Source organism: Mobula birostris, chromosome 10 (genome assembly GCF_030028105.1).
Source record: "Mobula birostris isolate sMobBir1 chromosome 10, sMobBir1.hap1, whole genome shotgun sequence".
Lineage (NCBI taxonomy): Eukaryota > Metazoa > Chordata > Chondrichthyes > Myliobatiformes > Myliobatidae > Mobula > Mobula birostris.
In genome coordinates, this window is record NC_092379.1 from 42,555,686 (window position 1) to 42,581,493 (window position 25,808).

The following is a 25,808-nucleotide window of genomic DNA, read 5'->3' on the forward strand; positions in this document are numbered from 1 at the left end:
CGAAATGAAATGCTCGTACCACCTTCTTCAAAGTGTCAACCTGTTCCATACCAAGTTACACACAGTGGAGGAAATTATGCACTTGGAGAGTAGCATTTTAATATACTTACTTATCATTGATTATTTATTGAGATACAGCGTGGAACAGGCCCTTCTTGCCCTGCGAGCCACCCCCGATTAACCCTAGCCTAATTACAGGACAATTTACAATGTCCAGTTAACCTACCAACCAGTAGGTCTCTGGGAGGAAACAGGAGCACCCGGAGGAAACCCACGCAGTCAAGCTGAGAACGTGTAAACTCCTCACAGGTGGCAGTGGGAATCGAACCCAATTGCAAAGTGTTGCGCTAACCAGACGCCACTGTGTTGCCCCATTAGATACTTAAAAAATACTTCGAATAGATTACCATTATTTATTACTTAGTAGTCTGATTGGTCATTGTAAACTGTCCTGTGATGAGGCGAGGGTTAAATCGGCCGGTTGCTGGGCAGTGCGTCTTGTTGGGCCCGTTCCATGCTATTCTCGAATAATTAAATAAATAAATGTATTGGTCAAAGTCAAGTCTGTTTCTTGTTGCCATGTGTTCAAGAGTACGACAAGATTGCTTGCAGCAGTAATAACTGGGGGGGAGGGGGGCGCCGGTGTTTGAACTATGATGGTATTGGACATTGGGCAGGAACCTGGGAGTAAAAACTGGGATGAACACACTCAGAAACACACAATTGAAATGTGGAAGTCATTTTGGGCTTCACTTGGATGAGGCTCTGCAGAGTTTTGTCCCACTGAGACAGGGAAAGAACAGAAGGGTGAAGGAGCCATGCTTGACAAGAGATGTGCAACAGCTAGTCTAGAAGCGTAGGATGCAAAGATCAGCCTGGGCTCCAGAGGGTTACAATGTGGCCAGGGAGGGAGTGAAGAATGGACTTCGGAGAACTAGGAGGGGCCACGAGAAGGACTTGGCGAGTTGGATTCAGAAGAACAAACTTGAAGAACAGGAGGATGGCCAGAGTGAGAGTCTGAGCCGGCCAGAGCTAAAAGAGGCAAAATGTTTGGAGTCAGTGGACTTTGGGGGAGATCCGCAATGAATACTTTTCTTTAGTAATCACCAGTGAGAGGGACCTTGATGCTTGCGAGAGCAGTGATATGCTGCAACATGTTGACATTGAGAAAGAGGATGTTCTGGAATTTTGAAAAGCCCTAGGATAGATAAGTCCCCGGGGCCAGATGTGATATACCCCAGGGTTACTACGGGAAGCAAGGGAAGAGATTGCTGCACCTTTAGTGACGATCTGGGCATCCTCACTGGCCAGCCCTCACTGGAGGAAGTACCAGATGATTGGAAGTTGGCAAATGTTATTTTCTTGTTCAGGAAAGAGAGTAGGGATGACCCTGGGAATTATAGACCAGTCAGTTTTACTTCACCAGTGGGCAAATTACAGGAGAAGATTCCTACAGACAGGATTTACAAGAAGCATGTTAGGCACCTGGTAGGGTCACTCAGCATCATGGAAGCACCAGTAAGATGACATGGACAACTTTGAAGGACTTTCGTTCAACAAAAGTAACGATTCATCAAGGCTATACTCACCGCGATCCACCAGCCACGTCATGCACAAGCAGTTCAACTTCTCATCAAAAAACTCCACTCCCTAAACAGGTTTTGACAAAAGAAAGAATGTTGATAAAATAACCCCTCGAATTTCTAGTAGAACATGCCAACTTGCCACATTTGCATTCTAGCCGTCTTCACCTTTCGCTACTTACCAGTACAGTTTGCTAACTCCTTTGAGCCAATGGTGAAGGGGTCACACAAGAAAGACTGGCAACGTGCTCTAATAAACTGCACAAAACTGGATTGTGCCGTGGCAGAAGGCTACACAGAAGATACCCTATCTAAGGTACTTGCATCTAGTATTTTGACTATCCTTAATTAATTTCTTTGTGTCAATACCAGAACTATGATCCATGAAAAATAGGAAAAATCTTAAAAGTGTCCGATGGTTTAATGCAGACAGTAAGAACGTTACTAACCACTATCGGTGGCGTAGCAGTTGGCGTGACACTATTACAGCTTGGGAATTCTGATGTCACCTGTAAGGAGCCAGTAAATTTTCCCTGCAGAACGCGCGGGTTTCCTCTCACAATCCAAAGACGCACCAGTTGGGAGGTTAATTCATCACTGTTACCTGTCCCTGTTTAGGCTAGGGTTGGATCAGAGATTGCTGGGCAGCACGGTTCAAAGGGCGGGAAGGGCCTTATTCCTCAGTGTACCTTTAAATAAATAACCCAGTGAATCCTATGCTACCACATCCACAGCAGGATGTTATTTCAACTTCACGATTTAAACGTAATTATGCATGTGCTGGATTATTTAGATTACAGATCCCACACTCCTGACCCGCACAGTATCTCTCTTCGACATGACAGTGCACCATTCTACATTCACGTCTCCCATGTGGTTAATACATTCCACTTTCTACATTCAGTCACTGGGAACAAGTTAGCCTTTGCATAATTCTCAGGTTACTTTGCTTCATATCCAGCACAGCTAATAATTCCCAGGGTAACCACGTGGCTGAGTAGTCCAACCACAAGCTCTGCCCGTGACTCTGACTCAGACCTTGACAACTCTTTACCATAGAAAGTACAGCACAGAAACAGGCCCTTTGGCCCTTCTTGGATGTGCCAAACCATTTTCTGCCTAGTCCCACTGACCTGCACAAGGACCATATCCCTCCATACACCTCCCATCCATGTATCTGTCCAATTTATTCTTAAATATTAAAAAAGAACCCATATTTACCACCTCGTCTGGCAGCTCATTCCATACTCTCACCACTGTCTGTGTGAAGAAGCCCCCACCAATGTTCCCTTTAAACATTACCCCCCCTCACCTTTAACCCATGTCCTCTGGTTTTTTTCTCCCCTTGCCTCAGTGGAAAAAGCCTGCTTGCATTCACTCTATCTATACCCATCATAATTTTATATACCTCTATCAAATCTCCCCTCGTTCTTCTACGCTCCAGGGAATAGTCCTAACCTATTCAACCTTTCTCTGTAACTGAGTTTCTCAAGTCCTGGCAACATCCTTGTAAACCTTCTCTGCACTCTTTCAACCTTATTTATATCCTTCCTGTAATTTGGTGACCAAAACTGAACACAATATTCCAGATTCGGCCTCACCAATGCCTTATACAACCTCATCATAACATTCCAGCTCTTAATAATTTGATTAATAAAGGCCAATGTACCAAAAGCTCTCTTTACGACCCTATCTACCTGTGACACTACTTTTAGGGAATTTTCTATCTGTATTCCCAGATCCCTCTGTTCCACTGCACTCCTCAGTGCCTTACTATTAACCCTGTATGTTCTACCTTGGTTTGTCCTTCCAACATGCAATACCTCACACTTGTCTGTATTAAACTCCATCTGCCATTTTTCAGCCCATTTTTCCAGCTGGTCCAAGTCCCTCTGCAGGCTCTGGAAACCTTCCTCACTGTCTACTACACCTCCAATCTTTGTGTCATCAGCAAATTTGCTGATCCAATTTACCACATTATCATCCAGATCATTGATATAGATGACAAATAACAATGGACCCAGCACTGATCCCTGTGGCACACCACTAGTCACAGGCCTCCACTCAGAGAAGCTATTCTCTACTACCACTCTTTGGCTTCTTCCATTGAGCCAATGTCTAATCCAATTTACCACCTCTCCATGTATACCTAGCAATTGAATTTTCCTAACTAACCTCCCATGCGGGACCTTGTCAAAGGCCTTACTGAAGAAAATCTACTTTCTGTTTGCACACCGAAACTGAGAGCGATTTGCTTCCTTAAAACCAAATACATACTAAATCTGGTATGATACAGGAGAGCTTAAGTAAGCTACAGAGAGTTATAAAATTAGTCAGCTCCATCGTGTGCTCCAGCCTCCATATTATCCAGGACATCTTCAAGGAGCGGTGCCTCACAAAGGCAGTGTCCATCATTAAGGGCCCCACCAGCCTCTTCTCATTGCTACTACCAGAAAGGAGGGACAATTTGTCTGAAGACACACTCACTGATTCAGGACCAGCTTCCTCCCCTTTGCCATACGATTTTTGAGTGGACACCGAACCCATGAACACTACCTCACTACTCCTGCTAGTTACCGACACAGAGGAGGAATCTACAACAACCAGTTTACAACCAGCACGTCTTTGGGATGGAGGAGGAAATCGGAGCACCTGGCAGAAACAGAGATGAGGAGTGATTTCTTCAGCCAGAGGGTGGTGAATCTGTGGAATTTTTTTCCATGAACAACCGTGGAAGCCAAGATATTGGGTATAATTAAAATGGAGGCTGACAGGCTCTTCATTAATCAGGGTGTGAAAGGATATGTGGAGAAGGCAGGAGAATAGGGTTGAGAGGGATCACAAATCAGCCATGGTGGAATGTTGGAGCAGACTCAATGGGCTGAATGGACTAATTCTGCTCTCAAGGTCATTTGCTTCCAAACAATTGGTTTATTGATCATTACAGAATATCTCTCTGGTGCTTCCCTCTCCCTTCCCCTTTTCCCAATCAAAGATTCAAAGGTTCACTTATTTGTTTTCAAACATCTCTTTATTGCTTTTACAGAATGAAAAGTAAACACATTCGATCATCCATAGGTTTGAAAGTGCAACAAGGTTAAAGAAAAAGGGAAAAATAAAATACATCAGAAATAAAAGGAAAAACAACGCACAAAAAAAGCAAACACCCGGCCATTAAAAACAAGCTGTCAATTCAATTTGTTACTTTCATCATCCCAAATATTGTTCTCCAGAAACTTGTAGAAAATATCCCAAATTTCCCGACATTTGCCAAGTTTGTTTTTCTGTGATGTAGTTGATCTTTTCTAGAGCAAGATACGAAGTCACTCCTTTCAGCCATTGTGAAAGTCCACTGGTTGTGGGTTTCTTCCATGAATAGGCTATGCAACGTCTGGCTTTCAAAAAACAAATATTAAGCAGAGACCTTGCACTTTTGGAGGTTACAAAGTCCTTTGGATAAATGTTCAGAATACATAATTTAGGATCAAGGAGCACCTTTTTTCCAATAATCTGACTAATCAAATCCAGCACCTTCTTCCAGAAGCAGATTATCTGGGGGCACTCGCACATACAATGGAACAGAGACCCCTTTTAGTGATTACATTTAAAGCATGTTTCTGGAATGTTGGGGTTAAAGTGACGAAACCTGACTGGAGTAATGTACTGTCTGGTTATCCGCTTAGAATGAGTGTTCACTGACTGGGTTTGAACGAAGGAACAAGCTTCTGACCACTCTTTTTCTGACAGATTCTCATGCAAATCAGTTCTCCATGCTTGTAGCATGTTGTTTGATGACTCTTTGCATTTACTTGCAAACAATTTGTATGTAGCCCCCTGGTAAGCCTAGACTCGCTCAGCTCGCTTTCGTCTAGGGGGAGCAGCCTTCAGCCCCGCCAAACGGGGTGATCAGGTCTGTGTGGATGCTGTGTGATGTACCCCACACCGCCAATTAACAGACAGTACGCCATATGCCATTAAATGATTACACTTTATAAGTATTTCTTGCTGATGGGTTAGTAGAAACAAATAGAATAAAGGTGCCAAGTCAGTAACTATCAGTTCGGTGCACACTCGTTGGAGCTCTTACAGAACCGGGTCTCCCTTCCTCCAATCAATGTCCTCTGAACTCCGCCAACCCACGAATGGGACCACCCTCGGTGATCCACCAAACACTCCACACGAGTCTGTCCTCGCCTCCTATCCTCGCTGAAGACCCTGGGCTGCGGACTCCCGCTCGGGGTCCGTGCCGTTGCCCAGCTTACAGCATCTCTCTCCTCGCGTCTCCTCTCTCTGTCCCCATCACGCCTTCTGCCCAAAGCCCACGAAAAAGAATAGCTTACAGACACACAAGAAAGAATACCATCTATCCCAATTGGTTAGCAAATGAATACAATTCCTGTATCAGTAATTATAACCCAAACAAGCTGCTCCAGAGAACCACTGTCTCAGCAGTTAATAGTACAGAGAAGCCATTTTATTAGCCTTAGCAAGTAACATAAAAGAAGAAACCCTTACATGTATAATTCAGACACTTGTCCCCTAGCTTCAGATAATTTCAGAGTGATGTCTTCTAGGGTAAATAAAGGAGGGAGCTTCAAACTGTAACTTTGCCTGGACATAATAAACCTTTGCAACTAAAGGCATTTAAAAAAGTGTTTTGTTGGAATTCCATATGTGGCCTTGAGTTCTTCAAAAGACATAAATGAATTGCCATTATAAAGATCAGACACCTTAGCTATGCCTCGGGGCGGCCAAGTTTTAAAACTAGGATCCGCTCTGCCGGGCTGGAGCTATCATTACCAAAGATAGGAGTAAACTGGGATAACTGTGATGTCTCACCCATTTCCGCAAGAGCATCGTGCCAAATCATTATTGTATTTTTTAAGAAAGGGATTTTAGATTGTGTGACCAGGTTTTTCTTATTTGCTGAATACATATATAGTTCTAGAGGGATATTGATCAACTGGGATTCCATTGAGACCCAAGGAGGGGAGTGATCCTTAACAAAATAAAACATTCCTGCTCTAATTTGGGCCGCCCAGAAATACCATATAAGATTTGGTAGCTGTAAGCCACCTCTATCATACGGCAGATATAACAGGGAAAGCCTGAGTCTTGGACATCTATTATTCCAGATGAAATTAGAAAAACATTTCTTTAATAAATAAAAGAAAGAGTAAATAAGTACATAGGGATTGGATAATTATGTCTGCGGGCAGGAGCAAGCATGAACAAATTAGGATATAAACACCTGCAATGGAGAGGGTTATAATTAGTTGGGATAATTTTACCAATAGTAGGAGTAATTTTAACACCCAAATAGGTAAACCCTGTTCTGACAAAATTACGTCATCCATGTACAGGGCTATGCGATGTTCTACATCTCCTATAGTTATTCCTGCTATGTTAGCCTGTTTTCAAATTGCCATAGCAAGTGGCGCAATGGCCAGGATAAACAGGAGGGGAGATCCCTGTCTTGTTCCCCGTTGGAGTTTAAAAGATGCTGAAAAAAGCAGGTTAGTTAAAACTTCAGCCTGTGGGTTAGAATACAGAAGCTGTATCTTAGAAATTTTCCCCCTATTCCACTCCACTCTGTCGAAGGCTTTCTTGGCATCCAATGACAGAATAGCGCTATCAGAGCTTCCAGATTTTTCTTAAAGTATATTAAGCACTCTTCGAATGTTGTGGAAGCCCTGCCTTCCCTTACAAACCCATTTTGGTCAGGGTGGACCATTTTTGGCAACAGTGGCTCCAGCCTCCTAGCTAATACCTTACAGAGAATTTTGAGATCATTGTTCAGATGTGAGATTGACCTATAAGATCCACAAAGGGATGGTGGTTTTCCAGGTTTTAACAGTAGTGTGATTGCTGCCATATTAAGAGAGGAGGGAAGGGATCCATTGTCAAATGACTCCTGATACATATCAAGCAGAGGTGGTATTAGTTTAGTCTTAAAGATTTTATATATTTCAATCGGAATTTCCATTGGGCCCAGGAGTTTTCCCTCCCTTCATGTTAGTTATAGCTGCAGACAATTCTTTAGCCTCTAAGTTAAACTCCAGTCAGGTCAAGGACGTTTCATCTCGGGGTATAAATTGTAACAAGTCGAGAAATTCCTTTTGTATTTGTGGAGCTGAATCTGAATATTCTGAGCTGTACAGATCTTGGTAAAATCTCAAAAAGATATTGTTTATTTCCTCTGCGACAACCGTTGTCACCCCCTCATCTGATTGTATGGAGTTTATTGCCCTTTCTGTTTGTGTCTGTTTGATGTGCAGGCCAAACGTTCACTTATTATCATGTACAACTCTGAGATTTGTCTTCCCCAGATAGCCATGAAACAAAGAAAAAACATGAAAGTCATTGAATGGCATCCTGATCATCAGCCCCCCCCAAAACCACCCCTCCCTCCACACAGAAAATGGAACAGCAACAACCCCAGCCCATCCCCCACACAAAAACTAACAGAACATTTTACCCCGAAACACCCTCCCCTCGCACAACAAAATGAAAAGAAACAGACAATATAAAAACAGAATATAAAATCCCTAAGTCTGACAAAGTCCGCAGTCCTTAAACAGGGGTCTAAACCTGATTGTCTAAACCAGAGGTTTCCACCCCTACTTGGTTAATGGTCAATTAAAAAAAAGGTTGGGAGCCCCGAGTCTAAAGTAAGACTACCCATGTCAGTGGGCTACAAGTATAATTGTTACTATCGCACATTTGCTTCTGGCGCAAAAGGAAAGAAGATGTTCAAAGTTATTTCCGTCTTTAAACTAAAGTATCAATTTGATATGGGCAATCATTTCCATTCTGCAAATCATCCATATGGAAGCATTGCTAATAGACTATAAAAACATTTTAGAATAAACCACCCACCAGCAGCCCTGCAAGCAGAGGCATGTACTCGATTATCGCAAGGCGCACTCTCCATTTGGCATCTTCTGCTAATTCTACAATGGCTGGCAGGAGAGACTGTGATAACTGGTGAATTCCAACAACTTCATTCACGCAGTCCAGATTGGAGATTATGTTCAAACGGACCTCAGGGCACTAGGAAGGAAAGGCAATTTTCTGAGTACAGCAAAGGTGAAAAACATTCATACTGCGAACGCTGTCTGACAAACACACTGGCGCTCCCCAGACTCTCTGCTTTCAAAGTATCATCTTGGACATTTATGAAATATTAATCCCACAAAAGAAATATGAATGCCACTTTCACACTTACAGTACTTAGGCACATGCACATCTAGCCAGGGTGCCAATGACTTTTGCACAGAACTGTACTTGCCAACGTGCAGTGGAGAGCAAGTTTGTAAATCTGGCGGGAGCACAGGATGTTGGGAATGGTGAGAGTGGAGCACCCACGGGAGGGGTGTGAGAGAGGTGGCTGAGGTGGACTGCCAGGGGCAGGAGGGTGTGGTGCGAGTGCAGACACACTCAGCCCTGAGAACACAAGCAAGGGCATTTGATTCCAAACAATTGGTCTATTGGTCATTACAGAATGTCTCTCTGGTGCTTCCCGCTCCCTTCCCCCTTTTCCCAACCAAAGAGTCAAAGGTTTGTTTATGATCAAAGCACATATCCAAATACAACCCTGAAATTTGTCTTCTCCAGATAGCCACGAAGCAAAGAAAGAAGATGAAAGTCACTCAGAGAGAAGCATGAAACCTACACCTCCCCAGCCCTGGTACAAAAAATAATGGCATCCTGATCATCTGATCCCCAAAACTACCCCTCCCGCCACACACAAAATGGAATAGCAACATCGACCCCCCCCAATCCATCCCCCGCACGAAAAACTAACAGAGCATTTTACCCCCAAACACCCTCCTCTCACACAACAAAACGAAAAGAATAAGGCGATGAAAAAAACAGAATATAAAAACCCTAAATCTGAAAAAGTCCACAGTCCATAAACACAAATGCAGAACCACGATATCATCCTACGCTATCACCGACATTCACCAAAAGAGGGGGACAGGGACACAACTCCCCTCTCCCTGCCCCCTTCCCACTCTCAGTCCACATCAGAGACCCATATCAGACATCTGTGAGGTTTATCATCACTCACAGATGTCAAGAAATTTGATTTTTTTTTGCGGCAGCAGCAGCACAGTGCAGTATATAAGAATTACTACAGGACCGTGCAAAACTCAGACACCCTAGCTATATACACCAGCCTAAGACTTTTGCACAGTACTATACATTATGGTCCAAGTTATGGTCACACGAGCAGTATGCCAGAAATTCGAGAGTCAGTTAGCAGAAGTGAGTGCAGTTGCTTTTATTAAGGAGAAGGTGCTTGGGAAGCTGAAAGTTTTGAAGGTAGTCAAGTCACCTGGACTAGATGGGCTACACCGCAGGGTTCTGAAAGAGGCAGCTGTAGAGATTGGGGAGGCATTAGTAATAATCTTTCAAGAGTCATTAGAATCTGGAATGGTTCCAGAGGACTGGAAATTTCCAAATGTCACTTCACTCTGAAGGGAGGGAGGCAAAAGACATGAAACTATAGGCCCTTCAGCCTGACTTCAGTGGTTGGGAGAATGTTGGGAGTCCATTATTAAGGACGAGGCTCCCAGTACTTGGAAGTGCATGGTTTCCTTAAGGGGAAATTACAGGCAGGATAGAGAAAGGAGGGTCAGTGGATGTTGTTTACTTGGAGTTTGACAAGATGCCGCACATGAGACTCCTTAACAAGTTAAGAGCCCATGGTATTACAGAAGATATCCTAGTAAAGATAGAAGATTGCCTGACTGACGGGAAGCAAAGAGTTGCAAATGAAAGGGGCCTTTTCTGGTTGACTGCAGGTGACCATTAGTGTTCCATAGGGGTCGGTATTGTGACCGTTTCTTTTCAAGCAGATGTCAATGATCTGGACAACGGAATTGATGGCTTGGTGGTCACATTTGTGGATGATACCAAGATAGGTGGAGGGGCAGAGAGTCTGTAGAAGGACTTGATAGATTGGGAGAATAGCAAGGCAGTGGCAGTTGGAATATACTGCACTGACCGAAAGTGTTTCTGGTAGGTAGGATTTCTCAGCCTTGGGCGGCAGCCCGCTTAGGAGAGGGAAAACCCTGATTTTAAACCTCCACTGCCTTGCAGTCATGCCCACCCATGGGAAAGGCTTTGGGGGTAAACCCCTAAGGCAGTTTGATGTTGTTTACAGCTTCACTCCGGCAACCTCTGCGATGACACTGGTGCCGAGCTGTATTGGCGCTTGCCCTTCCCTTCGACAACATGAGTGATGTGGAGAGGGGGAGCCTGCTGCATGGGAAGAGCCGGTCCTTCAAACCTTCCTGCCCAGGAGAGGACACAGTCCACCAGAGGCACAAACCCATCATCCCCGGGATCGAAGGGTGCCTACTACCAGAAACGTATGGCCATGCACTTTGGTAGAAGGAGTAAAGACGTGTACTATTTTCCAAATGGGCAGAAAATTCAGAAATCAGACGTGCAAAGGCAATTGGGAGACCTCGTGCAGGGTTCCCTAAACGTTATCTTGCAGGCTGAGTTGGTGGTACGGAAAGAAAATGGAATGTTGGCATTCATTTTGAGAGGACTAGAAAAGATATAAGGGTAATGCTGAAGCTTTATAAGGCATTGGTCAGAACGCAGTTGGGGGTATAGTGAGCAGCTTTGGGCCCTTTATCTAAGATGTGCTGATATTAGAGAGGGTTCACGAGTATGATCCTGGGAATGAAACATACAGGAGGAGTGCTTGACGGCTCCGGCTCTGTCCTCGATGGAGTTCAGACGGGAAGGAAGAGGGGTGAATCTCATTGAAACTTATGGAATATTAAGAGGCCTAGAACAGAGAGGAGGTTTCCTGTGACCAGAGGGCACAGCCTCAGAATAGAGGGACGTCCATTTAGAACAGAGCTGAGAGGAAATTTCTTCAGGAAAGGGCGGTGGATCTGTGGAATCCATCAACGCTGAAGGCTGTGGAGGACGAGTCATTGGGTATACCTAACGTGGAGGGTGACAGGTTCTTGATTAGTCAGGGTGTTAAAGGTTACGGGGGAGAAGGCAGGAGAATGGGGCCGAGAGGGTAATAAGCCAGCCATGATGGAATGGCTAAGCAGACACGATGGGCTGAGTGGCCTAATTCTGTTCCTGAGTCTTAATTTATTGTCCGTTCACTCTCCCTGAGTGCAGGCGAGCTCCTCGGGAGGGCCATGGGAGGAAACAACGGTCATTTTGTGAAAAGCTGCATTTCACAAAAGAAAAACACTTGAATTTCTGCGTTTGAGAAATCTTTCTGCACCTTTGGCATAAATAGATGCAAGATACTAATTACTATTAAATTATCCAACAGTTCAAATCATGATTCGGCAGGCTTTTTTCTTGATTTCATTTCAAACTAACAAATAATTCAAGGCTTGAATTAACAGCTGCCAATTTGAAGATGTACACTTTGAATCTGTCAGCTGTGCCTGGAAAATCGAGGCATTTCTGACATTTGGGGAATCTTTTCGGGTGTAGCACATGAAGGGAATCAAGTCTGCAGACATTGGAAATCCAGAGCAATTCACCCAAAACGCTGGAGGAACTCAGCAGCTCAGGCAGCATCTATGGGAATGAGTAAACAGTCGGTGTTTCAGGCCGAGGCCTTTTATCGGGACTGTAAAGGGAGGCAGAAGATGCTAGGATATAAAGGTGAGGAGAGGGGAAGGAGGCCAGCTGGAAGGTGTTAGGTGAAGACAGGTGGGTGGGAAAGGTCAATGGCTGGAGAAGAAAGAATCTGAGAGAGGAGAGGAGAAGAGAGTGGACCACAGGAGAGATGGAAGGAGGTGGGGACCCAGGGAGAAGTAATAGACAGGTGAGAAGTAAAAGCTCAGAGTGGGGAATTGAGGAAAGAGAGGAGAGGGGAGAGATTTTTTTTACATTTTTAAAAATAATCTTAATTCTGTAAAAATAATGAAAGAATGCAAATTTCCATATAAATTAAAAAATCCAGAATTTGCACATGCAACAGTTTTGTTTAAGTTCACGCCAAAATAAACAAGGAACTTGATGGATGGAGAAATAACAGCTCCATCACACCATTAACCGATTCATCTTTAATCCAATATGCACTCAGATTACAAACCAGCTCACATCACTGCTTCTAAAGAACGCACTGCACATTTGCTCTTATCTGAAGCTCTCAAACTAAAAGAACAGTTCGAGAGACTCCGGTGGAAGAAACAGTTGTTATTCCATTCATGATTCATAAAAGCATAAGAAATCGGAGCAGGAGTAGGCCATCCGGCCCATCAAGCCTGCCCCGCCATTCAGTAAGATCATGGCTGACCTGTCCATAAACTCAGCTTCATCTACCTGCCTTTTCCCCATAACCCTTAATTCCCCTACTATCTATCCTCTCCAGCCCTTTACCTTTCCCACCCATCACCTGCCTTCAACTCCCCTCCCCTGCACACCAACCTTTCCCATCACCTGGTCTACCTATCACCTACCAGCTTGTACTCCCCCCATCCTCCCAACCTTCTTATTCTGGTGCCTTCCCCCTTCCTTTCCAGTCCTGACGAAGGGTGTCAGCCCAAGGGTTCATTCCCCTCCATAGATGCTGCCTGACCTGCTGAGTTCCTCCAGCATTGTGTGTGTGTGTATGTGTGTGTGCACGCGTGTGGCTGTGGATTGCCAGCATCTGCAGAATCTGTGATTATAACACTTTAGAATGCTGGACATCACCGCACAGCTTCAAGCAAACGGCAGTTACAATGTTTGTCAACAGGAAAGAAAGCAGATGAACATGGGCCAACTGCTGTCCCCTTCCAGGAATCGATATCAGTGAGAGTAAAAGCCTAGACACATCAGTCTGTGTTGCAACACGTCCCATTCTGGCACACTTATCCAGATACCTGTATCTTGTGGTGGAGCATGGACTGCTCGTCACCTTCAGCAGATGTACAAGTTCCAGAGACGACAACCAACTTTTTGATCGCCTGATGAACAATAAGCGACCTTTCCTCAGCACTCTGGACTTGACAACAGCTTCCAAACAGCACACAGAAGAAAGCTCTCCATTGGTGTTTGCCTGATTTCGGTAGGCTAATCAAATATTATCCACGATGGCCACCAGTCACGCAAGGGGTATGTTAAAGTTTGTACTTCATGATAAAATTACCTTATCTTTGAGCTGAGCCAAGACCAGGGGAAGCAGGTGCTCAACAGTGCTGTCCTTGCCCAGGATGGTGGACAAGCCCATAATAACAGAGGCCAGAGCTGACTTCACGTGTTGATTGGTGTCAGACACAAGTTCCTGGAAAAGAAACACAAAAAATGATCAAATGAAAACCCAGACAGGTATCTCAGTCAACACGCACAAAATGCTAGAGGAACTCAGCAGGCCAGGCAGCACCTACAGAAGCGTCGACTGTACTGTTCCCCATAGAAGCTGCCTGGCCTGCTGAGTCCCTTCAGCATTTTGTGTGTGTTGCTCGAATTTCCAGCATCTGCAGATTTTCTCTTGTTTGTCATTAGATATCTCACTCATGATGCCATCCTGCTCCACGTTCTTATGATCCACCTGGTCAGTCACGGATCATTCTTAAATAATTTCTTTTACAGTTTGATATTCTAGTTTATATAAATCATGGAACAGAACCGGCCCTATAACCCACAATGTTATACTTAAATTCCTAATCAAGTGGGCAATCTAATCTACACGATGTCCATATTCTTCCGTTTTCCTCACATTCGTGTGCTTATCTAAACGTCATTAAAAGTCCCCGATATATCTGCCTCTCCCATCACTCCAGGCAGCCAACACCATGTTAAAAAACCAGCAACACACACAAGATGCTGGAGGAACTCAGCAGGCCAGGCAGCACCTATGGAGAAAAGGACAGTCGGCATTTCTGTCCAAAACCCTTCGGCAGGACTCAGCCCTTTGGGAGAGGGGGAGGGAGCAGGAGAGGGGGATGGGGAGGGAGTGGGAGAGGGGGATGGGACAGGAGAGGAGAATGGGACAGGAGAGGGGGCAAGATGTGACTCGTGCTTGGACACTGAGCTTTTCCAGTTACAAGCAGTTCACACTGATAAATGGTGCCTGAATCGTCGTTTCAGACCCACCCAAAATACTGAGGGACTTTTTCCTGAAGTGAATGAGATGAGTTGCTACATTAATTTTAGATAGACTGTATAACCAGCCAAGAATTTGAGAAGGCATATTACCTTAACATACGGCAAGATGTGACATATTATGACAGTCTCCCTGCAATCTACTGGCAAGTTTTCACAGAAATCTGCAAGATAGAGTACTGCATGTTAGAGAGTTATTCTCAAACAAAACAATGGAGTCAGAGAAAAGTACAGCACAGAAATAGGCCCTTCAGCCCATCTATTCTGTGCCGATCCATTTAAATTGCCTACTCCCATCAACCTGCATCTGGACCATAGCCCTCAATACCACTACCATCTGCGTACCCATCCGAACTTCTCTTAAACGTTGAAATCGAGCTTGCACGCACCACTTGCGCTGGCAGCTCGTTCCACACTCTCACCACAATGATAAATCAATAAAGTTTAACAGATTAAGCAATTGCTGAAAAGCATCTGCCTTAATATTTGTATCTTCTCACAAGATAGTGGCAAGAGAAAACATACATTCTGAAGCACTATTTAAGTCGCACAAGGAAAAGCAAGGCCAGCACCTACAGTGTAAACATCAAGAGTCAGCACAGGTTCAATTTTGGTACATCTGTACATTTTCCCGGGAGTAAACCCCGAGGGAAAAATCCGGAGCCGGATTCTCCCAGGCAATCCTACGTTGAGTTCAACGCTGACTGGCAACTCCTGCGATGCCACTGGTACCAAACTGTATCGGTCTCTGCCGATCCTTTGGACTCATCAGATGCGTGGAGAGGGGGAGCCTGCTACATGGGCAACAGCTTACTCTCCATATCATACTGCCCTGGCTTACGTATCACGTAGACAGCTGCACGTAACATCCATGGTGGACCCTGACCAACGGAGGGCCTCGGGTTAGGCAGTCAGTGGTACAAACGTAAAGAACAGCATTCACTCTTTTTCACAATCTCACAACCTTTCAAGACTCTGCACAAGCAATGAAGTGCAATTTGTAAGGAGCAGCCACCATCGAAACATGAAGTCAAGTGGCACACAATTCCTTTCCATTTGCTGTCATCCAGTTCTAGGATCAGATCAGGATGCCAAAGGGGAGGCATGCTGGCATGCTGTTCTCACTTGGAGAAGTGTCACCTGGATATGTGGTACCACATTAAATAGAGTCATAGAAAAGCACAGCACAGAAAAGGCCCTTTGGCCCCTCTCGTCCATTCTGAACAATTCAAACTATCTACTCCCATCTGCCTACACCAGGTCCATAACACCACCACCACCTCCATATCCCTACTATCCATGTACCTATTCAAACTTCTCTTAAATATTGAAATCAAAACTGCATGGGCCACTTGTGCTGGCAGCTCGTTCCACTCTCATGACCCTCTGTGTGAAGAAGTTTCCCCTCATGTTCCCCTTAAGCTTGTCACCTTTCACCCTTAACCCATGACCTCTGGTTGTAGTCCAACCCAATTTCAGTGGAAAAAACCTGCTTGCATTTATCCCATCCATACACCCCCATAATATTGTACCTCCATCAAATCTCCTCTCAGTCTTCTGCATTCTGAAGAATACAGTCCTAACCTATTCAATCTTTCCTTCTAAGTCAGGTCCTCCAGACCAGGAAACATCCTTGTAAATTTTCTCTGCATTCTTTCAACCTTGTTTACATCTTTCACAGGAGTTCAAAGTTCAGGGGTGTCCAGGGAAGGGGTCGCACCTCTGGTGAAGGGGCTTGTCGTGTCCATTCCGGGGCAGCTCACTCACCTTTGCTCCCCACCGGACACTCATCTCTCCCCTGTGGCTGCAAGCAGCCATTTGCACGTGACAGCAGTCTCATACTCCAGTGAGATTCGGACAAGCCAGTCCTAGCACGCAAAGTCAACCTCAGCGGACTGGGCGGGTGCGATCTACAGTAAAGCCCAACGGCCAGGAAGGTGGCTCTGCATCGCGCTGTGGAGAGCGAGGGGCATGAAAAGACACAGAAAGCGTCCTGGTCATCCACTGCAAACAAGAAGACCCCTGTTTCTTCTGGCACGTGTTCATACCACTGGACCCGGACTTCTGAGGCCAAGAGAGTGGAACTGCCACAGTGCAAAGGCTTTTCCATTTTAAAAACTCTCCCGCACAGGTTTCCTGTCATCGTCGGACAAAATGTGCAACCACCATGCGTACTATACACAACCTTGACATTTGTCTCCTTACAGGCAGCCACAAAGCAAAGGAACCCAACAGAACCCATTAAAGACAGAAAACCATCAATCACACAATGCGCAGGAAAAAAAGACAAATTGTGCAGACAAGAAAAGTAAGCAAATAATGTTCAGGACTGCACTGCAAAATGCCAGGTTGTACAGCTGGATCAAAGGCCTCGTCTCCACTAGGAAAGTTACAGGCACAGATTGCAGTGTCATTGCCCAGAACAAGAGTCTATTAATGAAGTAATTGATAGTTGTTTCTGCTGCCAGAAAGTTGTCACTGTGCTTCACCAACAACATCTTAAACGGGATGGAAAAGACAAGAATGAGAATTCCCAACCAACCTTTAACTTTGTTGGCCCCAGCTGCTCGCACTTCAGCCTCACAATCTTTCAACAGGTTTTGGAAAGCAGGAACCAGATCATTTTCCACAATTTCAGGACCCACGGTTTTCTGAAGCTTTAAAGGCAAGAGAAACCAAATGAGTAACAAAGATAGAGCGGGTTTCAATAGCAGCAATCTGTGCATTAACACGTGAACAGAGGAATCACAAAGACAACACCATCTTTCTTTTCCACACTGGTCTCGCTGCTGCCATCAGGTAGAAGGTGCAGGAGCCTCAGGACCCTCACCACCAGGTTCAAGAACAGTCACTATCCCTCAATCATCAGGTAGAAGGTACAGGAGCCTCAGGACCCACACCTCCAGGCTCGAGAACAGCTATTACCCCTCAACTATCAGGTAGAAGCTGCAGGAGCCTCAGGACCCACACCACCAGGTTCAAGAACAGTTATTACCCCTCAACCATAAGGATCTTGAACTACAGGGGATCAGTACACTTAATCAATTGAGATGTTCCCACGAGCAATGATCTTACTTTAATTACTCTTTATCTTGTTATTTCATACTCTTGTTATTTATTGCTATTTATTTATATTTGCATTTGTACTTTATCTTTTATTGATCCTGTTTACAGTTACTATTCTATAGAAATTGCTGAGTATGCCCACAGGAAAATGAATCTCAGGGTTTTATGTGGTGACATGTATGTACTCTGAAAATATGAACTTCAAAATTAAAAATCTGAACTATACTTTAGCTACAGACTTCATTGCAAGATTAGTTTATACGTGATCTTGAGCATAGAAAGTGCCTTTTGTGATGGTCTGTCATTAGCAATGATAGCAGAACTTTATAAATACAATAAACTCTGTATCGTTCTAATGCAATTGTTTTCCAATAATGGGTTGGTGCCAATTTCACAAGTGCTCTGGCAACCTTTATCTTGTTCTGGCATATTTCCCCTTCCTTTCCAGTCCTGATGAAAGGTCTTGGCCCAAAACGTCAACTGTTTATTCACTTCCATAGATGCAGCCTGACCTGCTGAGTTCTTCCAGCATTTTTGTGTGTGTTACCTTATATGGAGCTTATTTTTGAACACGGGTTAGTTATCGTATAAAGACAGACAATATAACGTCTTTGCCTGTTCCAAGGGTAACAATCCTAAGCTGACAAAATGGCTGTGTTTTCTGTGTCCTTTTGAACACTGGTCCATCTGTAATTTGCTTTAATTTTCGATCAGGTTTACAGTTTTGAATTATGTAATTTTATCATGGGTGGCAGGGTGGAAATACATCTCTACCAAGAGACATGTAAGGCGTTCCTTCCCTCCGCTAGCCTGCAGGTCACCCTTGGGCAAGGTGTAGCACCTGCTTAGCCAACCCCACCCCCCCAATCAGGGTCACGTGAAGCCATGGGGTAAGAGGAAAGAAACCCAGAGAAATGTTGCCATTGTGTTCAGATGTTTATCAATGAGTGGATACCCCATGCTCTGGTAAAGAAATAAATGAGTGGGGAGAAAAAGGGAATGGTCAGATAAATGGTGTCCATTTAGAAGCAGCATTCTTTAGTGTTACCCAGGTAAAACAGCTGTAATGATCTATCCTTGATAAAATATCCACAGATAAACCAGCTGCTTCAGTACAGATTTTACACTCATACAGAACAGAAAGATTTAATCTCAATGCTTTGGGGTGGGACCGGATTTTCCTGGCCTAAAGAGACGGAATTTTAAATTTTTAAAGAAAGGCAAAGTTGAGAAAATATTGTCGTTGATGGCTCTGAATCCGAAAGTATGGTACACAGACAACAACGTGAGCAATTGTAATCAGCTAATTTCTCAGGTCAAAAGAAACAACTAAATAATGTTATTTAATCATTAAATAATGCTTCTTAATTGTTAAATAATGTTAACCTGATTGTTAATGTTTGCAATTAACCTGGGTAGGCAATGTGCCTTTATTTTGAGGATTTGTATTACATTGTGGTGAGAAAAGCACAGAGATTTCAGTAGATCCGAGTGTTTTCCCAGGCTGGGAAAGTCTAAGACTAAAGGGCATAGATTTAATTGGAGACACAGAACACAACAAGCTGTTCCGGCCCTTCAAACTGCACCGCCAGTAACCCACCAACTTGTGCAACAATCTACAATGACCCTTTAACCTACTAACCGGAATGCTTTTGGACTGTGCGAGGAAACCGGAGCAACAGGAGGAAGCCTGAGGCAACAAGTTTTATACCGAGAACAAAGACCATCTGGTTCAAAAACTATAAACACACAGGAGATTCTGCAGATGCTGGAAACCCAGCACAAAATACTGGAGGAACTCAGCAGGCCAGGCAGCATCTATGGAAATGAAATAAACAGTCGATCTTTCGGGCCGAGACTGCTCTTCGGGACTATAAATCTGCCGATGACACAACTATTGTTGGCAGAATTTCAGATGGTGACAAGGAGCCGAAGAGGAGTGAGATAGATCAGCTGGTTGAGTGGTGTGGCAACAATCTGGCACTTTGTCAGTAAGACCAAGGAACTGATTGTGGACCACAGGAGGGTGAAGTTGAATCACCACCTCCCTACACCATACCTGGTTTGTGTGAAGTCAGCAGTGGGAAGGAACCAGCAAAGTCCAGTCCATCAAAATTTTAATTAAATTAATTAATTAATGCCCTACATCACAAAATTTACCACAATGACAGTAAAACCAATGATTGTGGACGTCAGGAAGGGGAAGTCAAGGGAACATACGTCAGTCCTAATCAAGGGGACTGTGGAAAGGGTGAGTAATTTCAAGTTCCTGAGTGTCAAAGTCTCTGAGGATCGTCCTGGCTTTTCAACCTTTCGGCTCATTTTTAAACAGAACTGAAGTTCCCCTTGACTTCCTCCAGTCGAAAGTGAAAAATATCAGTGTCATCAACCTGTGCACGTGCTGAATCCCCAGATCCCTGGCACTATGCCAACAAGTTTGTTCTAAACCCCTGTCACAGGATTATCCTTCAGATACACTGAAAAAGATCTGAGCTCAATTCAGACCAACTTTGTTCTATTTCAGATCCATGTTTAAAAACAGGCTAATTAAATGAATCTGGAAAGAAATCTCAGCACCTTTTGGCATGTCAGTCAATTATATTAAAAATACGCAGGTGCTTGATTTAATGATTTTTTAAAACTATATTAGAGGAACTAATCGTGCTTTCATGACTTTTGACAGAATCAGAAGGGATTCCAGCTGGAACAGAAAACTTAAAGACTAGCTTTAAAACATAAATGCACCATATCATCATACCAAAGAGATGCATTTTGTGCTTTAGCAATAACACGTACCTCAGAAAATTTGTCTGCCACCACATAGCGAACACGCCAGGATTCATCGTCCACTGCCTGCCGGAGGGTCGGCATCACCAACGTTGCCAGGTCTTCCTGGGGCAGCAGCTGGGCTATGCTCACACAAGCCTCAACTGCCAACAGCCTCACCGAATCCTGTGAAAAAGATGTTCAAACCGGGTTTGAGCTGGTTCTTCATTAAAAAACAAAATTAATTTCCTGAAGTTAACATTAGGAAGAACTAATCTCATCAAAAAAATCATAAAAATAAATACTGACAATATAACAATTGTTTCCCAGATGATATCCGTTCAGATCACCTAGAAAGTAGCAACAGGTTTCATTACTTTGCAATGTGTGCTGGAATCTTCCCAGGATACAAGTACTGGAATGGAAATTTGGAGTGTATCAACATGCAACCTTTGATGGAAGCATTCCTTGGATTAGTATATTAGCAAATGTCATGACAGTGCAAAAATTTATTGATAAATCAATTTTCTTTCTCCTGCTCTTGAAGCACCATTCTCTGCTGAGTGAATCTCCAAGCTAATCACCCAAGTGGTCACTTTTCACCGTAGGATGTAGGAGCTGAATTAGGCCATTTGGCACATCGAGTCTCCTCTGACATTTCATCATGGTTGATCCATTTCACCTTCAGCCCAATCTCCTGCCTTCTCCCCATATCTCTTCATCGAAACACGGAAATCTACAGCACTTTACAGGCTATCCAGCCCCAAAGTTGTGCCGACCAAGTAACCTACTCGAGAAACTGCCTAGAATTTCCCTACCGCATAGCCCTCTATTTTCCTAAGCTCCATGTACCTATCTAAGAGTCTCTTAAAAAACCCTGTATCCATCTCTACCACCTTTGTTGTCAGTGCATTCCACACACCCACCACTCTCTAGGTGAGAAACTTACCTCTGACGTCCCCCTTATACCTACTTTCAAGCACCTTAAAACTATGCCCCCTCATGTTAGCCATTTCAGCCCTGGGAAAAAGTCTCCGGCTATCCACACAATTAATACCTCTTATCATCTTACACGCTTCAACCAGGTCACTTCTCATGCCCTGACTAATCAAGAATCTATCAACCTCTCTGCCCTGAATATACCCAATGACTTCTCCTCTGTGACAATGAATTCCACAGATTCTCTGGATAAGGAAATCCTTCCTCATCTCCATTCTAAATGGACAAACCTCTGCTCTGAGATTGCTTCCTCTGGTCTTAGGCTGTCCCACCATAAAAAACATCCTCCCCATATGCACTCTAGAGGCCTTTTAGTATTTGACAGGTTACAATGAGATCCCTCCCCCTCATTCTTCTGAATTCAAATGACTACAGGAACAGAGCCATCGAATGCTCCTTGAACGACAAGCCTTTCAATCCTGGACCTTTCAATCACTTTCGTGACCCTCCGTTGAACCCACTCCTGTCTTGGCAAACCCTTTGTTAGATAAGGGGCCCAAAACTACCTTCAATATTCCAAGTGAAGCCTTATAAAATGTGAACATTGCATCCTTGTTTTGATACGCTAGCCATCATTGGTGGGGTCTGAACCTGGAGCAAGTGTGAACATCTCCTTGGCTACAGATGTGAAGGTTTATTTCCAGGAGTCACTGGACAGTAACCAGAAGAGAAGCTTCCTCAACACCAAGGAGCACACGTCCAACCGTTAACCAGAAGCTAGGTGAGGGTCAAAGTGTCCATCCCAGCTCCCCTTCAGCGTACCATTTCTGTACGACTCTGGCTCCTTAGTACACGAGGATACTGCGGACTGCGTCAAGCCTTTTGCCCGGGATACTTGAGGTTGGAGGAATATGAAAGGACACACACTGATTAAACAGTTCGCTCTTCAGGCAAAAGCCTCAAGATAACCACCTTCTTGGAGGAGCATCTCCAGCTGGAGTACTGGAATGGTGTAATCATGCCAATAGATTGACAGGCACTGCTTCCATCTGCTGTGGACAAAGGAACTTTATAAAGCAGAGGCTCCCAACCTGGGGCCCCTCGGTTGATGGTAGGGGGTCGATGGCGTAAAAGAGGGTTGTGAACCCCGGTTACAAAGGTGAACAGATGGTGCAGACTACGACAACAGAAACTTTGCAAGCAGGAAGTGGCATTAACAAGGCGTAGCATATTGAGTACATGGACGTATTAACCGGATGCAACTCAGTTCTTTGCCACGGACACACCATCCGTACTAATCTTTCCCACCTCCAGCTCATCCATACAGTAAAATGCAAGCGGTAATGTTGGGGGGGGAGGTGTGAAATCATGCAATTGCTCCAGTGAGCGGAATGACAGACAGCCTGTGACCGGAATGAGCCAAGTGCTCTCCGTTATTTCACACACTGCCATGACGTGTGGGATACAGAGGCTCCTCAGTACAAGCAATTGATACACATGTGACATAAAGCCAAGGTGACAGCAGCAGCTTCAGCAAGATAAATCATGACAAGCCATGGGGAATAAGATCACCTTTCTTCACTATAATCCACGCTTCCCTCATCCACGTCACCTGCATTCCCACCCCACAAGCCTTTCCAGCGCAGCAGTGTCTGTAGCCCCCACCACCCACAATAGACTCCTAGACTAATCTCAATCCTCCGCTATCTGCAAGGGGCCTCTGCCACTAATCACACCCCCCTTCACCCACCCCACCCTTCAGGGTTCCACGCCACTCATTCATCCTCGCCGCTCTCCCCGAAAGCAAGACAAGGTCTACACTCGCCCATTTGCCTCCGTTCAGGGCTGCAAACAGTTCTTGCAGGCGAAGCGGTGCTTTCCTCTCGGGGCTATTCGCTGTATCTGGAGCTCCTGCCGTGGCCTCCTCGACATCGGAGGACCAACACAGATGGGGTTGGGGGGGCGGCTTCTTCAACGAGCACCTTCTCTGGTTCCGCTGCGACAGCCGGGGTATCCCAATGGCCACCCACTTCAATTCGACTTCCCGCTGCCACCCCAGTATCTGCTCTACAACTACATACCTGCTCATCAGAAGCCAGGGAAGTGAAGAGGGGTATAATGTCACTTTTCAAAAACTCCAGCTCCACAACCTTTGCAAATTCACCCAACTTTGATGCTGCTGCCTGGCGGACCACTGGTGTGTCATCTGAGCACAAGCTGTGGAAAAGTCTGCAGAAAAAATAAAATTAAAGGTCACATAGGAGTAGTCGCCCATTGATGCAGAACTTAACAATTCGCAAGCAGAAATACAAGCACTAAAAATTGACATTTTTGCAATTAATGTTTCCAAATCAGAAGCTACTAAAATATTTTGCTAAACCCATCATCATTATGTGCTGTGTCATATGCTATGGGTGGTCACGGTCTTTCCATGACCCTGATTGTTCTCCGTAAAGTTTTCTACAGAAGTGGTTTGTCATTTCCGCCTTCTGGGCAGTGTGTGTCTGTACAAGGTGGGTGACCCCCAGCCCATTATCAATGCACTTCAGAAACTGTCTACCTGGCGTCAGGTGTCGCATAACCGGGACTTGTGATCTGCACCGGCTGCTCATCCACCACCTGACCCCATGGCTTCACCTGACCCTGATCGGGGCGGGGGCGGTCGGGAGGGGTCGATGGTATCGAAGCAGGAGCTACACCTTGCCCAAGGGTGGCCTGCAGACCAGCAGAAGGAAGCCTTACACCTCCTTTGGTAGAGACGCATCTCCACCACACCACCCAAAAATCCAATATTTGTGGTATTCAGATTTTATCCTGAGAAATACTTCAAGATAGCAACAGAATATAGAAATTTACTGCACATTACAGACCCTTCAGCCCACAATGTTGTGCTGACCACGTAACCTACTCTAGAAGCTGCCTAGAATTTCCCCACCATACAGCCCTGTCTTTTTCTGAAACAACTGACTGTATCTGAAAGTTTACACAAATGACACCACAAAAAATTTTAATTCAGGGAGTAAAGCGGCTGGAACTGAACCCCAGATGTGGGACTCCCGCACTTGGAGCAGAACAGAGCCATTGGTTGTGGACTGCAGGGGCACACAGTTACCAAAGCAACCTTCTCGTCCGACAAAACTCAAACACCTCCGAACAAGTGAAATCCTCTGCGCGCCAGATTAATCAAAATGGCCCTGAAGCAGAGCAACAGGCTTGACAAGACACGGCTCTCAAAAAGAGCACGCCTTTGTAAATGACAAGGCCACTTCAACCCCACAGCCGAGAGTAAGCGATGAGCACCACTCCACTATGATGCGCCTCGGCTTTTGCTCCTTCCTCACTAAAAACACACAAAAAACCTTCAGTTTATGTCATTAAAAACAAAAATGCCACACTTTCTGTGCTATTTTGGGGCTGATTATTCTCTAAACTAGAAACTTCTACCCACTCAGTTAAAACAAGGTCCCGTCCACCATGGTGGTAGCATCTTATCGCCAATAAAACCAAATTATACCGAAATTGGGTGGCAGGAAGGAAATACGTCCCTGCCAAAGGAGGTGTAAGGCACTCCTTCCCTCCACTAGCCTGCAGGTCACCCTAGGGCAAGGTGTAGCACCCGCTTAGCCTCCCCGATCAGGACTACGTGAAGCCGTGGGAGCAGGTGGTGGACGGTTGTATGAGCAGCAGGTGCAGATCTCAACTCCTGACACTGACACCAGGCAGACAGTCTCTGAAGCGTATTGATAATGGGCTGGGGGTCACCCGTCTTGTAAAGACACACGCTGCCCAGAAAGAAGGCAATGGCAAACCACTTGTGTAGAAAACTTCGCCAAGAACAATCCTGTCCACGGAAAGACCCACGATCGCCCACACCATACGACACGGTACATAATGAGCGATACTACAGGATGTAGATTTTCTACAATAATACTGTAATATTCCTAGCCAACTTCAATCATGTTCATCTCCAGCATTCCAAGGGAGGAAAGTACTTACTGACGCAGCTCGGTCTTTACACAGCTGGATACCCGAGGGTAGCAGACACTGAAAAGGCTGCATGCCGAAGTCCTGGACGTGAACCAGTCACCACAAGTCAGGCGCTTGACCAGTGGCACAAAGTGGACTTCTAGGTCTGCAGGAGAGTGCTCGTGTGAGATGGCTCGCAGTGAATCGATGGCTTTATCTCGTACTACCGATTTTTCCACCGTTGCCAGGTTCTCCAAGGGAGGCTGATTAGTGGGAAAGAATTAAACTGAAACACATCTTCTTTTTACTCTACTTCTAAGAAACACAATATTTAGAAACAATCTTTAAGATAAATTCTTACATTGCTGAGAATTAGGAATTCTCATAAAGAAAATGAGA

General features: G+C 44.8%; 1 protein-coding gene across 1 annotated transcript in view; it reads right to left on the reverse strand.

The window, feature by feature from the left end:
- Window positions 1–25,808, reverse strand: part of LOC140203630 (serine/threonine-protein phosphatase 2A 65 kDa regulatory subunit A beta isoform-like) — a 51,416-nt gene that overhangs the window by 19,993 nt on the left and 5,615 nt on the right. Inside the window, exons 4-11 of the mRNA XM_072269678.1 lie at window positions 25,440–25,672; window positions 23,525–23,672; window positions 20,535–20,690; window positions 17,215–17,329; window positions 14,766–14,836; window positions 13,717–13,851; window positions 8,463–8,636; window positions 1,590–1,650 (exon numbers count right to left, since the gene is read on the reverse strand). Of these exons, the coding sequence (XP_072125779.1) occupies window positions 1,590–1,650; window positions 8,463–8,636; window positions 13,717–13,851; window positions 14,766–14,836; window positions 17,215–17,329; window positions 20,535–20,690; window positions 23,525–23,672; window positions 25,440–25,672 (1,093 nt within the window). The remainder of the gene's footprint in view (window positions 1–1,589; window positions 1,651–8,462; window positions 8,637–13,716; window positions 13,852–14,765; window positions 14,837–17,214; window positions 17,330–20,534; window positions 20,691–23,524; window positions 23,673–25,439; window positions 25,673–25,808) is intronic.